This window comes from Ambystoma mexicanum, chromosome 13 (assembly GCF_040938575.1).
Source record: "Ambystoma mexicanum isolate Mex_15411 chromosome 13, UKY_AmexF1_1, whole genome shotgun sequence".
Taxonomy (NCBI): domain Eukaryota; kingdom Metazoa; phylum Chordata; class Amphibia; order Caudata; family Ambystomatidae; genus Ambystoma; species Ambystoma mexicanum.
Window position 1 is genome coordinate 522948096 of NC_090938.1, and position 14431 is coordinate 522962526.

The window sequence follows — 14431 nt, forward strand, 5'->3', positions numbered from 1 at the left end:
TTAGTTTTATGATAGGTAGGGTAATACCTCTTAGAATAGGGAAAGAGAGGCATTTTTCAACCCCTTTTTCATTTGTAATAAAGGTTTGTTGCCAAAATCATAAGTCCTTGTGTCTGTGTCTCATTCCTGGTTCCTCACACTCCTGAGTGGCTTTAGGGACACTACTTTCTCCAGTCGGTAATCAGATGCAAAAGCCCATTCTTTTTATCATATGGAAGCTTCATCCCTCAGAGATGGACTTGAGTGCCTGCTATTAGAGACTATTGAACTTGAGTGCCTGCTATTAGGTGGACCATAGAGGCCCTCAAGTTTTATTTGTCAGATTGACAATGCACTTACCCATGTAGCACACACAGGTTACTTGGGAAGATACCTACATTTGGTAGAAGGAAGACGTTAGGAGGAGGTTGAGAGCCTCTAAGGCAAGTGGGTTGGCATTTATTATTATTATTGTATTTATTGAGAGCGGACCTAGCTTTCGAGAAGCAACAGAGTGCTTTACAGAGGTATACATCAATACAGATACATAACGGGCGCTTTACAGAAGTATACAACAGTAAAGATGCATAACGGAGCGCTGTTCACGGATACAACAGAACAGATATGGGGGTAGGATACAGAGGGGCATATAGGGAGGGGTACAGCTATGCCGGGTGGCCATGAGGAGAGGGGCAGGCAGTGTCTAGCGAGTCAGGTGGTGCGAGTGGAGACGTGATGGCCTAGGTGTTGAGGAGGAGAGATTCCTTGAAAAAGTGGGCCTTGATTTCTTTTCTGAATTGTAGGAGTGGGGGGCGAGTCTGATGCTGGTGGGGAGGAGGTTTCATAGTCTTGGGGTGTAGGTAGAGAAGGCTTGTTTTCTGTTCCTTTCCTTCTTACAGAGGCAGATTTCAACTCTGCACATGTATTGGCTTCTGGTGGTACGCTGTCCGCCCGGAGATGCTGAGGTTCTCTGTGATGCAGCTGGGTGATTTGAGCAAGAACGGGAAGTAACAAAGGGGCTTGTATAGCCTAGGGCAAAGGGTAGGGGATAGAACCTGATCCAAAGGGGTCATGCCCAGAGTGGAAAGAGTAATGAGCATGTGACATAACATCTTGGTGGGTCACGACCCAAACATTATTAGAGACATGGTACAGAAGGTAGAAATCAGGGCCCAACGTAGAGGAGGTGATATGGCCCTCTTAATTTTGTCAATGTCAGATGGTTTTCCCTGATAGTGAAAAGATACTCCAGCTATAGCTGACCCTGGTGCCAGGCAGAGGCCCAGCAAAGTCTATATGAACTACAGGAACATTTAGAGCTTCATCGATCCCACCATCAAAAGGAGATCAGCTGGAGTACTTTGGGAGGAGAACCCTAGAGACTGTGAGTGATGGGGTGGTGTCCTGAAATCTGAATAACAATTCGCTTGACTGGTGGAACTCTTGTCTGCAGACTGTTCTGACATTTTTGAGTTTGACACATAGAGGTGGATTTTGTGTTACTAAAACCTGTTTTACTTGAGACTGTAGTCTTTGAGGAAACATTCAGCAGTATGACAGTGTATGCTTACTACATTTATTTGTTAAAAATGAAGACCCTGTGCCATAGAAATCTTGATGGGCAATTCTCAAGGGCTTAAAATAAATCCAATTGATCACCAGCAGGCAGTGCAATAGGCGAATTGATGAAAAATGTTTTGCTCAAAAACATTCTAAAAGCCGACCCCCTCGTGTCTTGAGTTACCCTCTTGACCTACCTCCTAGCTAACATTTTTCCCTTGCATCTAACCTGCCTCTGTCCCTCACTTTCTCTACCTCCACTGTAGCACTTCATCCATCATCGTCACATCCCTAAAACAGCTGGCCCTACCGCCTATCTGCACTTTGAAATGTCTTATGTTGTCCTTAATCTTTGTAAGTCGACCCATGTATTGTCCCCTGTGATAGTTTCATTTACTCCCCTCCGCAACCTGGTCAGAATATCACACAAACTCACCCATTTGTAAGAAGCTCACTGCTTCCCTTCAGATCTGTTTTGTTATCTATTGTACATAATTTTGTGATCAGAAAAAGAGCATTGTTCCCCCCTTTATATATGTATAAATAAATAAATATACTCCGGCAGTCTTGTGCCTGTCAAAAGATGAGACACAGTGTACTGAGCAAAAACAACGAGGTGATGGCTAGAAGGTTTAGAATTAATCTTAAGCCTCTGGTAATTTCTCTGGGCAACCCTCAAGACCATCATTCTTTGCCTGCCAAGCCTTTACAGAAAGGGGAAAGACCATATACAAATCAGGTTTGGTCCCTCCCCCAAAGGGGCAGCCCAGCCCAAACTGCTAGGTCACATCCTTTCTGCACAAGACCACAAGCATCCCCAGACATGTTTCGGCATCATTGGGCATCCTCAGTGAGGAGTAGCTTGGGTCTTTAGGCCATGTACTGAACTGCCTACAATCGTTTGATCAAGAATGTAGGGCCTCCCAAGTAGATGAGGTTACAGTAGTCTAACTAACCGGCTATTCCAGAAATAGTCAACACTTTTCCGTAAGCCTTAGAGAAAAAAGGGTAACATTTTCCACAAAACGTTTGTGTGGAAGAAAGCTACACTAAAAACTATATCAATTTGCTGAGCCAGGGATACCGTTTTAACAAATCTACAAGCCAAATGGTTTAGTCTGGGAGCTGGGGAAGGCAGAGGTCCCACAACTGTTTGCCAGAAAGGAGAGTCACAGAATCGGGAACCATCCACCACCAAAACCCCTTTTTTTATTGGTGTCCAGCTGCAACTAGTTGGCATTTTCATTCATTTGTGCACAGCCAGCAGGCACTCTCTGACTTGAAATGCAGACAGACCACCACTTCCCTCCAAGTGTAAAAGGAGAATAGGCTTCAAAAGCATAGGAGTAGATTTTGAGCCCAAACAACTTAGTAAGGAAAGCGTCTCAGCATGTATGATCAGCAGAACACGGAACAATGTGAAACCTTCTAATGAACAGCCACATTACTGATCGAAATTGACACCCCTGTTCTTCAAATAAATAAAAATACAATACAGATTAAAGTGGGCGATATATACCAATTGGGTACAATCTGCTAAGGAGCGGTCCAGACAACTCAGTGCAGAACCACATATCCCTGCCCTCCTACAGACCTGAAGGAGTAGTTGGTTGTCAATGGTGTTGAAAGCGTTAAATCAATAAGACAAGTAGATTGAGAATTGCTACTCTGCCACCATCAACCACCATCCAAAGGTCATCTAATATGGCTATCACCACTGACTTTGTGCTCCTCAAAGGATGAAATCCTGCTTTTTGGGAAGACCGGAAATCGCACAACATAGTTAACATGAGTATGGTGGCTGCTCTTTTACTCACTTTGGGGTTAAAAGGAAGCAGAAAAATTGGAAGGGATCAGTATAGCTGAAAATAGGTTTGTTTAATAACAGGATGTTTTTTTTTCTTTTGTTACGACTGTGGATACTAAGCAATGAAAGATAAAAATAACTAGGGGTATGAGCATAAGTAGGGAAGGCGGTAGATTATCCTTTATCACACTAACTGGACAGTGGGTATATGGAGACAGCTTTTAATGGAGCATGTCTGGATAAACACACAACCCTGAGAGATTTAAGAGAAACAATCAATTGATTTTCTCTGAGGAGGCACTGGATCAAACATTTTGGAAAAGTGTGCCTGCAGCAATGCACTTCCCTTTTATACTGTGATGTGTGTTCTTATTGGCATGCCACTTATTTTGGTTGTCAAATTATTTGCTCACGTTTTGATCCACTTGATCCAGTTTGTGAGTGGAGCAAATGCTGATGGGAATTTTTGGAACAAATCCTTTGCTAACATTTTCTTTTAATAATGTTTTGGGAGGATTGTTCCTCCTTATGCTAGGCACTCTCTTCTTGCATGCTGACTTTGATAGATTTACATGTTTCTGCCCACTTTGTGCATCTTTTGCACTAATTCTATGCATGTTCTGTTCACTAGCACATATCCGAGATGTGCATGTCTTTGAAATGTACATGTCTTTTTCTTGTACATTTGGGGACAGATTATCAATCTTGAACACACATTAAACAAGTGCAGAGGATGAGGTCTTCTCATTTGTGTTAATTGCCAAAATGTGCAGGTCACCTTATCCACAAATGCTACTTGCGCATTTCTATTGGGTGAAACTGCAGCACAAAGGATGCGCTGTCCAGAGTCTACACATATATTAGTGTTGGCAACGCATTTCCCACACTGATATATAACTTACTCCCAGCACCCATGTGGGTGGTTGTGGTGCATTTCACAAGGATTGGCTGTTAAAGGGTCCAATATTGTGAAATGTAAACGAAAAAGAAAGAATTGTTTCTATCCCTGTTTATGGGGTAGAAATGCAAATGTGACAGCAGGATTGTATACCATTGCTGCCATACTTCAAACAAAATGCATGGCATGGTCGCAGAAGACCTTGCCATGCATTGCGCCTGCGCCTGTAAGAAACAGGCGGAGCAGAATGTGACTATTCTGTGTATTTCAAAGCAGATCCTATTTGTGTACTATGCACACATTTAGATTCCCTTTGTGTATTGGGATGCACCTTTTTTTCTGGTGCGCTATTGGGTAATTTTGCCCACAAATATTTGAGAATCTGGCCCTTGTACATTTATTGTGCATCTCTAATTTGTGTAAAAATATAGTCTTGAAAATCTGCCCCTTTGTCCATAGTGCCTTTCGTCTACACACCCACAGGGGCCTTCTAAAATATTGCCTGTGTGCTAATCCCTGTGTACACAGATGGAAGAGGACTGAGGGGTGTTATGGACGCAGGAGTATGCAGGAGCTTGGTTAGGCAGCACATGCTTGTACTTTGAAAACTAGGACTCTACAATTGTGGCCCCTTTACCGTCCCATTGGACGTAAGTCGCAAACACATGAAAGAAAGGTCAGTGCACTAAAGGACATTAGTCCATATCGTGAGTAACTTTAAAAACAATTTCCTTTGTTGTCGTTTTATTAATTTACAAAAATAAATGTTTCATTATACCAAAATATACTGATGGGACAGTATGGGGTGCAGCAGATCATGACAGAGCTGCATTTAAATTTGCTTGGTGTGTGATCAATATTTGAATTACATGTCAGGTTTGGAATACCATGGAATGTGCAAGTGATTTGTAAATGGGTGCATGTTTCTGTGTATACATAACTCAGAGACCACCTATCTGGGAGAATTCTGGAAATGTACCAACCTCTCAGTGCTTTAACTGTTTCTTTTTCCAAAGAAAAAAAGAATAACACAGCAGCAGACGGAAACAGCCAGACCTATCAGTAAGGAAATGGAGACCCAGGTAAGTCCTGATTCTATTAAGCTTCATGTTCTTTCTGTAAAGATAAAGCAACAAATCAAAAATGTTTATGAAACTGCATTTCCCAGGAAACTTGGGGAACAATGTAAGCTATGTATTTAAACATATTACTTCTGGGGTCCAATAATCTCTCATTACAGTCCATAAGATTCTCTTTAGGGGCCCCTCTTTCTTTCATGCAAAAGGTGTACCTGCTCCTTCCCTAAAAACGCACCCACCAACCAGTCAAAATGAACCCTCAAATTTCCATCGACTTGAGAAAACTCGCTCTCATAGTAGCCATATGTTTCTTTAAACGATGGGCAGTCAGAAGGAGTGGTAACAGGGCTTCTTCCCTCTCTCAACATGTCAAGGACATCCTGTGGCTCCCTATCATATAAGATCTCAAATGGTGGCCCACGGTATCATAATATCCCAATTTATGCCATCTGCCTCAACTAACTTCCGAATGACACTCTTTAAGGTTTTGTTGAAGCGCTTCACTAATCAGTTGATTTGGGAGTGGTAGACAGAGGTCCTAAGAGTATTGATTTGTAGAATCTCTTTTACCTCTGCCATCAACCGAGTCAAGAAGGTAGTCCCTTGATCCGTTAGGATCTCCTTTGGGAAACCAAATTGTGAAAAAAATGGGATTAGGTTTTTCAAAATCTATTGTGATGTATTATTGCATAATCGGAAGACCTCTGGGAATCAGGTAGTATAATCTAAAATTACTAAAATGTAATGATTCCCCAACTTAAATGGCTCAAGGAGGCCTACTATGACCATATTTGTGTGCGGAAAAAGGGACATCAATGAAAGGTAAGGGTTGAAGTGGAGCTCGGGGAGGTATTTGAGAGCTAGTCTTTTGACATAAGGCACAGGTGAGTACGAACATTTTCACATCAGCATAGATTCCAGGTCAATAGAATCTGCTCATTACCTGCCCCTGTGTTTTAGCTGCTCCTAGGTGACCAACCTGTCAGGAAGTGCTATCCTGTTAGGTCCTTGTGGCACAGATGAAAGCAATTCGCACATCGAGCCATTCTGCAAATTCCAAAATGGTGCCGCATAATTCCGAAAATGCGTAGTGCAAACAGGTCTCTAGCCTTTTTCAAGATGGCGCCCGGTCTTTATCACGTTACCGATGTTTCAGAGTCGGCAAATCATAAAAAGCCAGCAAGCATTGAGTGTGATGCATCGCTTTTTTTCGGCACTGATGCTTATTGTGACTTTCCCTGTTTCTCTGCTATGCTATGGGCCTGATCACGAGTTGGGCAGTATACCTATACCACCCACTTTATTAGCGTTAGCGCCCACCCGTCCGGCGTATTACCGTCGGATCACGGGTTGGACGCTAACTGTTAGTCCCCATTTCCCATTGGGTCCATTGGACCCAATGGGGAATTTTTGGCGCAATTACCGCACAGTAATACGGCCAGTGGTAATTGCACTGAAAATGGGCATTTTTCCAGCGTGTTTACCCCCAGGTCTGAGCTGGGGGTAAACACGTCAGACTCGAGATTGGGCGGACCCTTAAATGCGGTGGTAAAAAAAGTAAAAGGTAACATTTAAGGGCTAACGCCCAACTCGTGATCAGGCCCTATGTCTAGCTACCTGCTTTCCTGCCTTAGTCTCTTCAGACACTTGTCTGCTTCTGGTTTTCCTTGTTTTCTGTTCCTTCTTTGGTTCTCCTCCCCAGCTTTCTGTTTCTGTTCCGGACTCTACTGCTATCCAGTTCATCCTATGCCCTCTCCCCCTCTATGCTGAGTCTTTGAAGCGCCACCATTTGCCTCTACTTTGTATCCTCTCTTGTGATGCTCCCAGCTTTGTTCTAATCGTCCTACGTTCAAGTCATCACAGCAGCGACTCCAGGGTTTTCTTCCCTATTGAGGGCTTCCCTGAGGGTACACAGCTTCCTGTTTTTTAACCTTTGGGGGGTTCGATATCCAAAGGGGAGTCTTTGGGATCAACAGCCTACAGCTGCACTGAGCAAGTCAGTCTTCTCTTCTTTGACAGAGAGCAACACCTAGAAAACTTTACAATGGATCAGATGCAGCAAATGCTTGCTCCAGTGCAGGCTTTGACTGTGGAGGTGCAGACTTTAAAAAATGAAAACCTTAACCTTAGACAATTGGTCTATCAAGCAAAGCCATCTCTTGAATTACCACCCTGGAGGCAAATATGAAGATAACCCAAAGAAATTAAGAGTTCTTGGATGCTTGTTCTGTACAGTTCACCTTCAAACCCACGTTTTTTCCTACAGGTCGTGCAAAGGTTGGCTTTATGATATACAATCTAGCAGGGCGTGCCTTAGCCACTTCCTTGGTTACCACCAATAATCCCATTTTGGACTCCTATCAAGGCTTTCTGAATAGTCTTTGTGTTATGTTTGGACATCAGGAGATAACCATTACAGCTCAAGAACAGTTATTGGACTTCAAGCAAGGTACTCTGGATACCCTGTCTTATATAACCTGATTTAAAGAAATGGTGCAAGACCTGCTTGGCTAGACGATGCCTTATTAACACTTTTTAGGTGTGGATTGACCGAAGAGCTTAAGGACAAAGTATCCAGCCAATCTAGCAGAGATGATAGCGATGGCAATGCAACTTGACTAGACTTGAACTAGACTCCAGGAAGGACATGTGGACAGAATCAAGAATAGGACCTATCGGCCTGCTCCAGAGCCTTCTAGAATGAATACTTACAATCCATCAGAGGAATAACTGATGCAGTTAAGCACTATCAGAGGGCCTTTAACCACAGAAGAATGGAATAGTTGAAGTACACAAGAAATGTGTAGTTATTGCGCAGCTCGGGACAACCTGGTGCAAGACTGTCCGATACCCCCCCATAGGCATTCGGGAAAGGCCCTGTCCCAATCGTAGAGGGAACCGTGATTCGTGAAGGATATACATGTTCCCAGAGGGAGAATCACATCTCAAGAGAAAACCAGATGCTGGTATTAAAGGTCTCCTTGTATTTGCAGGACACTACTATTCATGACATTCCTGTTTTAGTGGACTGTGGAGCAGCAGGAATGTTCCTTGATGATCAATGGGCTTTTGTTCATAACATCCAACGAGTAAGCAAACCACTACACGTCCCAGTTGAAGGAGTTTATGATACAGCATTGTCTTCCGGTCCCATTATGGAAAACACTGCTTCCCTGACAATGACCAAAGCAACCGATATTGAAGAAGTAAGCTTTGACTTGATAAAAGCGGCCCATTACCCCATCATTCTGGGGTTACCCTGGTTGAGGATTTACAATTCTTTTATCAATTGGTCTGCAGGTTCTCTATTCCTGGGCTCTGAGTATTGCACTTATTCATTGTCTGCAAGCATGATCACTGGGATTTCATATTTCCGCCAGTACCATGAAAGCAAGCTCTGAAGCAGCTCATGTTGACTGTATTCAGTCTTTACCGGAAGTATATCATGAGGTCTGGGCAGCATTCTCGCACTCTGAATATAAAAAAATGGCATCCTCATAGGAGTTATGATTGTGCTATTGACATCTAACCTAGGAAACCAGTTCCCTTCGGCGGGATGCATAACCTATCAGATCTGGGAAAAAAGGCCTTAAAAGATTATCTTCAAACAAATTTACTTAATGGTCCCATAACAGTTTTCAAAACGCATGCCTTAGCCGCATTGTTTTTTAGACCCAAAAATATCACCTTGAGAATTAAGACCTTGTATTGACTTCTGTGGTCTGAATAAAATCACGATTCCATACAAATATTCTCTACCCCTGATACCGGAAATTCTTGAGCAGTCCGAGGAGCCACTCATTACACTAAAATCGATCTACGCAGAGCATATAATTTGATATGGATAGGCCAAGGTGTTGAGTAGAAATCCGCATTCCGCACGCCCTTTGGGTAATTATGAATAGCAATAATTCCCTTTGGCCTAGAAAATGCTCCTGCAGTGTTTCAGCGTTACATTACTCATGTTTTCTCTGATTTACTTCTTCACTCAGTCATTGTCTACATTGATGACATTCTGGTGTTTTCAAGATCTAAATATCATCATGTGATACATGTGAAGGAAGTACTAAGAAGGCTACAAGAAAACCATCCAGTGGCTACATTGGAAACAAAAATCATTTCATCAGTCAGAGGTAGCATATTTGGGATACATTTTATTCGCTAAAGGAGCACAGCTGGATCCAGAAAAAGTCAGAGCAGTACTTGCTCTACACTGCCTCATTTAACTGTAGTGCAGGCGTTTTCACAAGGTAGCACTGCTCTGACCGTTTGTTGTCTGCATAAAACACTTGCTCCCACTTACATCGTATTACAAAATGTACCAGTCCTAGGATAATCCTGTCGTTTGGTAGTTCCCGAGCTCCCCCCTAGACACTAGTGTCTTTTAACCGCTCTTGCCTCCATCTTCTGTCTTTTCTGGCAGTCTTACTAAATGCCTGCTTTTGTTTGCACTTCCTACTGACCGATACTGATGTTATTGTATACCATATATATACAAATTTAGGAATAACCTGAAGTAATTATTCCTAATGTACACTGTCCCTACAGTACATATTTTGCAACAGCAACCTTAGCCTCGTAGCGCTACACGTGATCAGCTACAACTAACTCTGTTGGTACATCGGTTACTCTGCCCTGATACTGGCACTGACACTTTAACACTCTGATTCCACACCCACTCCAATTAACTACTACCTTAGCATTCCCTCTATCTTCTACACGCCGGTCCACCTGTATCTTGCTGATAGCTAGCTACCCCCCACCCCTTCTTAGACACTATGGCGAACCTGCGGGCTGCCATTCTCACCATGGCCACACTGTTATCCTTCCTCAACACTGTTGCGCCCATGAAATGCCCACTTCTGTCCATTCTTAGTCAATGGCTAACGCGCTATACCACAAGGCCCACCCCCAACATGCCATGCTCTACCACGTGCAGAAACGTGAGACTTGGCTCCCGTACCTCCATTAAGAACACCCTACGTTACAAGACTCCCTTGACTAAACATATACCAGTCAACACCAACACCTTATACACAAATATTAGTGGACCAGTACAGGTATCTAATCCTACCACCTCACCATCCCTGCCGCCTGCCGAGGCTCATCATATCAAAGGAGCGCTCATCAACGCAAGGTCTTTGACTGCACATGCACTTGATATAGCAGACCTCATCCTAGTGAACCATTTAGACTTTTTAGCAGTTACTGAAACGTGGCTACATCCTGCAGCTAGACCCTCCCTCATGCTAGCAGTTCCTGAACATTATTCAATCATCAGGGCCGACAGACCTACTAGTAGAGGTGGTGGAGTCGCGATTATCTCTAAAAACACACTGGGTATAAGAAAATGTGATAGTCTTCAAATCCCATCTGGAGTACTAATCTCCGTCAAACCACCCCTTTCAGCCGCACAAACACTTCTCATTCACATTTTGTACAGACCTCCGGGCCCTACCTCCTCCTTCGAGGAAACGCCACCCACCTCCTCCTGAACACCAAACCTAGTTCCCAAATCATGCTTTTGAGCGATCTGAATTTAGGTCTACATGACCAACTAGATGCAAATGCTATTGCCTTAGAAAATGCTCTCATAGAACTAGGTTTCTCACAGCATATCTTCAAGTTTACTCCCACTACTTCAACCCATCACCATCCCTCAGAAGAACTTAGACACAGACCCTACCAAACTGGTGAACCTATATAATCAGAACCTACTCCTAGCCCTTGACCAACTAGCTCTGCTTAAGCTGAGAAAAGCTAAGCGTATAGCCCACCTTAACAAATGGTTCACATCTGAGCTAAAAGCCTTACGTAAAATTAAAAGATGCTCAGAAGCCACTTGAAAAAAAAACTCAGCCCAGAGTAAGGAAAACTTCACAGCTGCTTCCAATGCCTATGAAGTCGCTATCCTGAAAACTAAAAGCGACACCTACAACAATAGAATTCACAATGCCAAATCCAGCTATGAAGAGCTTTTCTCCATTCTCAGAGAGTTGGAGTCACTCATCTCCCCACCAGACTCTTGTAATAAAGATATCCCCTGGTGATCTAAAATCCAGAAGGCTCTCTTAGACAAAATCGCCACGTTACAAGCCAAAATTGAAGTTAAAAAACTCAGCCTGGCATCTACTGCTAAACCTAGCGAACCACTTGCTCCACCTTCGATAGGCAGCAACCCCCACTCACACCTAAGGACGTCGAAGCTATCAACTCAAGCCTTAAGCCTTCCAAATGTCAAGGCGACATCTGCCCTGCCACTATCATAAAAGAGGGGGCAAAGGATCTTGCTCCTTTTCATCACCTCATTCATTAACTCCTCTTTTGCCTTGTGCACTGTCCCGAAAAATCTTACAGATGCTTGGGTCATGCCTCTCATTAAAAAACCTAACCTTGACACTAGCATTCCTACTAATTATAAACCTATAACAACCGTGCCTTTACTCTTGAAAATAATAGATAAAGCAGCATACATCCAGATACAAAACCACCTCGAAGCCAACAATCTTCTGGACCTTCAGCAATCTGGGTTTAGACCAAGACATGGTACCAAGACAGCCCTGCTGTATTTAAAAACTCAGTTGGACGATGCCAAAGACAATGGAAAACCAGCTTTACTCCTACTACTCGGCTTATCAGCAGCGTTCGATTTAGTCGACCAGAATAAATTAACCACTCATCTTACTACAGCATGCTCCTTCTCTGCCAAAGCAGATGCCTGGGTCTATTCCTTTCTCTCAGACAGAACTAGAGGGTGTTTTCTCCCGCCGCAGCCGCAGAACCCTCTCCAGTCACTTGTGTAGTCCCGCAGGGATCTTGTGTCTCCCCAACCCTGTAAAACATATTCGCAAAGCTCCTATTTGACCACTTAGACGGCCTTGGCTTATCCTACACAAACTATGCGGACGATACGCAAATTCTTATCACACTTTCAGGAACATATGACAAAGACTCATTACTTCTAAATAAAATTATATAGCATGATTCAAGCTTGGGTGGCCAAACATGGTCTTTGTCTAAATGACGACAAGACTGCTCATCGGCTCCAGGCAGAGACTCAACAATCTTGAACCCCAATATACCTCCTTCAACATTGATGGGAACAATATTAAAGTAAATAAGGATGCCAAAATGCTTGGAGTTTATCTAGACTCCACCTTATCTCTCTCCAGATAAGTAAACGCAACAGCATCATCAACGACATACACTTCCAAACTAATAAACGCATGCAGACCCTTCATGTCCACAACAACTGCATCACACTAGCTTGGGCACTCATACTCTCTAAATTGGACTATTGCAATACCCTATACTTAGGCACTAGCTGTCAGACTCTCAACCTGGCGCGGAGGTAGCACGTACACCTGCCTCCCCGTTGGGTCTTGGTGCCTGGCTTGGTAATAAACTCAGGCTTCCGTAACCCACCGGGGAAAGACAGTTAGGGTCCGCTGGATTGGATAGGTAGGGTGAAATTAGGGTAACCGGAAAAAGGGTAAGGGAATGGTAATGGGTAGGTAAAGGGGGTTTTAGGAAAGGTCCGTCTTGCTGTCCCCTTGTGGGGTTCCTGAGATCGGTGGTACTCCGCCCTTACACTCACTTACACTCAGCAAGCTATAACCTCAGAGACCTGTTGGGTCTCACGCTATACATAATGATGATAGATGCACATATTACATTACTTTTGTGGAAGCGTTCCTATCACGCTCCTTGGGTTGTTCACAGTCTCAACCCTCTGTTCTCCCACACAGACACCCCTGGAACAAGTATTACCAAGCACTGTAATGGAATAACCCAAAAGACACTTAGCTTCGTGTGACGCTGCTGAGAGGTATGCGAGCTGTGCCCCAGTTCTTGCCGTAACACTACGGCGCGATACAAGTTCTTGCTGTACACTACAGCGGAGCGCCGCTACAAGAAAACCAAAAAATAGATGTGAGTTTAATGTCAACAACCGTGTTTCCTCACACGGCACAATCCCAATTCATTTGTTCAGTGCTGAGTTAGACAGGCCGTGTTGCTTCACACAAACTAATTGGCACCGGGTAAGTGATCCGCTAAGACGGACTTTGGAATCCCTCCCAGTGTTGCCGAGGCTTCCCCCCCACTGCTGACGTGTGCACACAACGCCGGATCCCAATCGGCTTGTTCCAGACACACGCCGAAAGTATCAGCTGTTCTCTGCAAGCGTTCCGTTGGCGGTCGCTTGTTCACATTAGTTTTGCCCATAAAAGAAATGCACTTATCTGTCACAGTGCGCGGGGCCTGCAGTGTTCACAGGCGGGGTGTGGCCCCACGGGTCGCTGCCTGCAGAAGCCCTCTGTCCGCACGTCTTCTCAGGTCTATTTCCTTTAGCACAAGCAGGGATCCTTGCGCGCGTCGCGCGCATGCGCTGATCCTCGGGCGTTGTCCCGAAGTAGTTCTTTTGCTCGCGAAGGCGCGAGCATGCTGGGAATTGAAGTCATTCTTGGTCCTGATGCCGAATGCCGCATTCTGCTGCCTCCAGGCCTGCACTCTACAATAAGGACACAACAAAGTCCTAAAATACAGATGCTTGGACCACAGCCTTTCCCTAGTCCAGGCTGTTGCTCTTCATGCGTGGTGTGCACCAAATGCCCCAAACCTGCATTAGTCACAGTAGAACCCCTGACAGTACTCCCCCTCCCAACAGGGCCTGCTTTAGAGGGGTTGTTCTTATGAAAGACACGTATCAGCCGGGGTGCATGAACATTCGACGCCAGCTCCCAAGAGCGCTCTTCGGGCCCATAACCCAGCCAATCTATCAGGTAATACAATTGCCCCAAACAAAAACGTGAATCCAAAATTGCTTTTACTTTGAACTCAGGAACCCCATTAACAGTGACAGGTGGAGGTTTCTTGGGGCGAATAGACGCTGGGGCGGGTTTTAACAATGCCACATGGAACACAGGGTGTATTTTCATTTGTGTTGGCAAAGTTAGGCGAACTGCCAAGGGATTTAAAACCTTTTCCACAGGGAATGGACCCACAAACCTGGGCTGGAACTTACGTGGGCCTATCAAGTGAAGATTTTGCGTGTTCAGCCACACCATATCCCCGACCTTGTATGCTGGAGCTTGTCCTCTGTTAGTG

At 44.2% G+C, this 14431-nt stretch overlaps 1 protein-coding gene across 5 annotated transcripts in view; it reads left to right on the forward strand.

Moving 5' to 3' along the window:
- The window catches only part of LOC138521417 (spermatogenesis-associated protein 21-like), a 1690677-nt gene that overhangs the window by 689164 nt on the left and 987082 nt on the right, over positions 1–14431 (forward strand). For 3 of the 5 annotated variants that reach the window (XM_069634219.1, XM_069634221.1, XM_069634223.1), the window contains one exon: positions 5261–5326. The exons of the other annotated variants lie outside the window; for them this stretch is intronic. In XM_069634219.1, coding sequence (XP_069490320.1) covers positions 5261–5326 — 66 coding nt within the window. The remainder of the gene's footprint in view (positions 1–5260; positions 5327–14431) is intronic. 5 annotated transcript variants of the gene reach the window in all.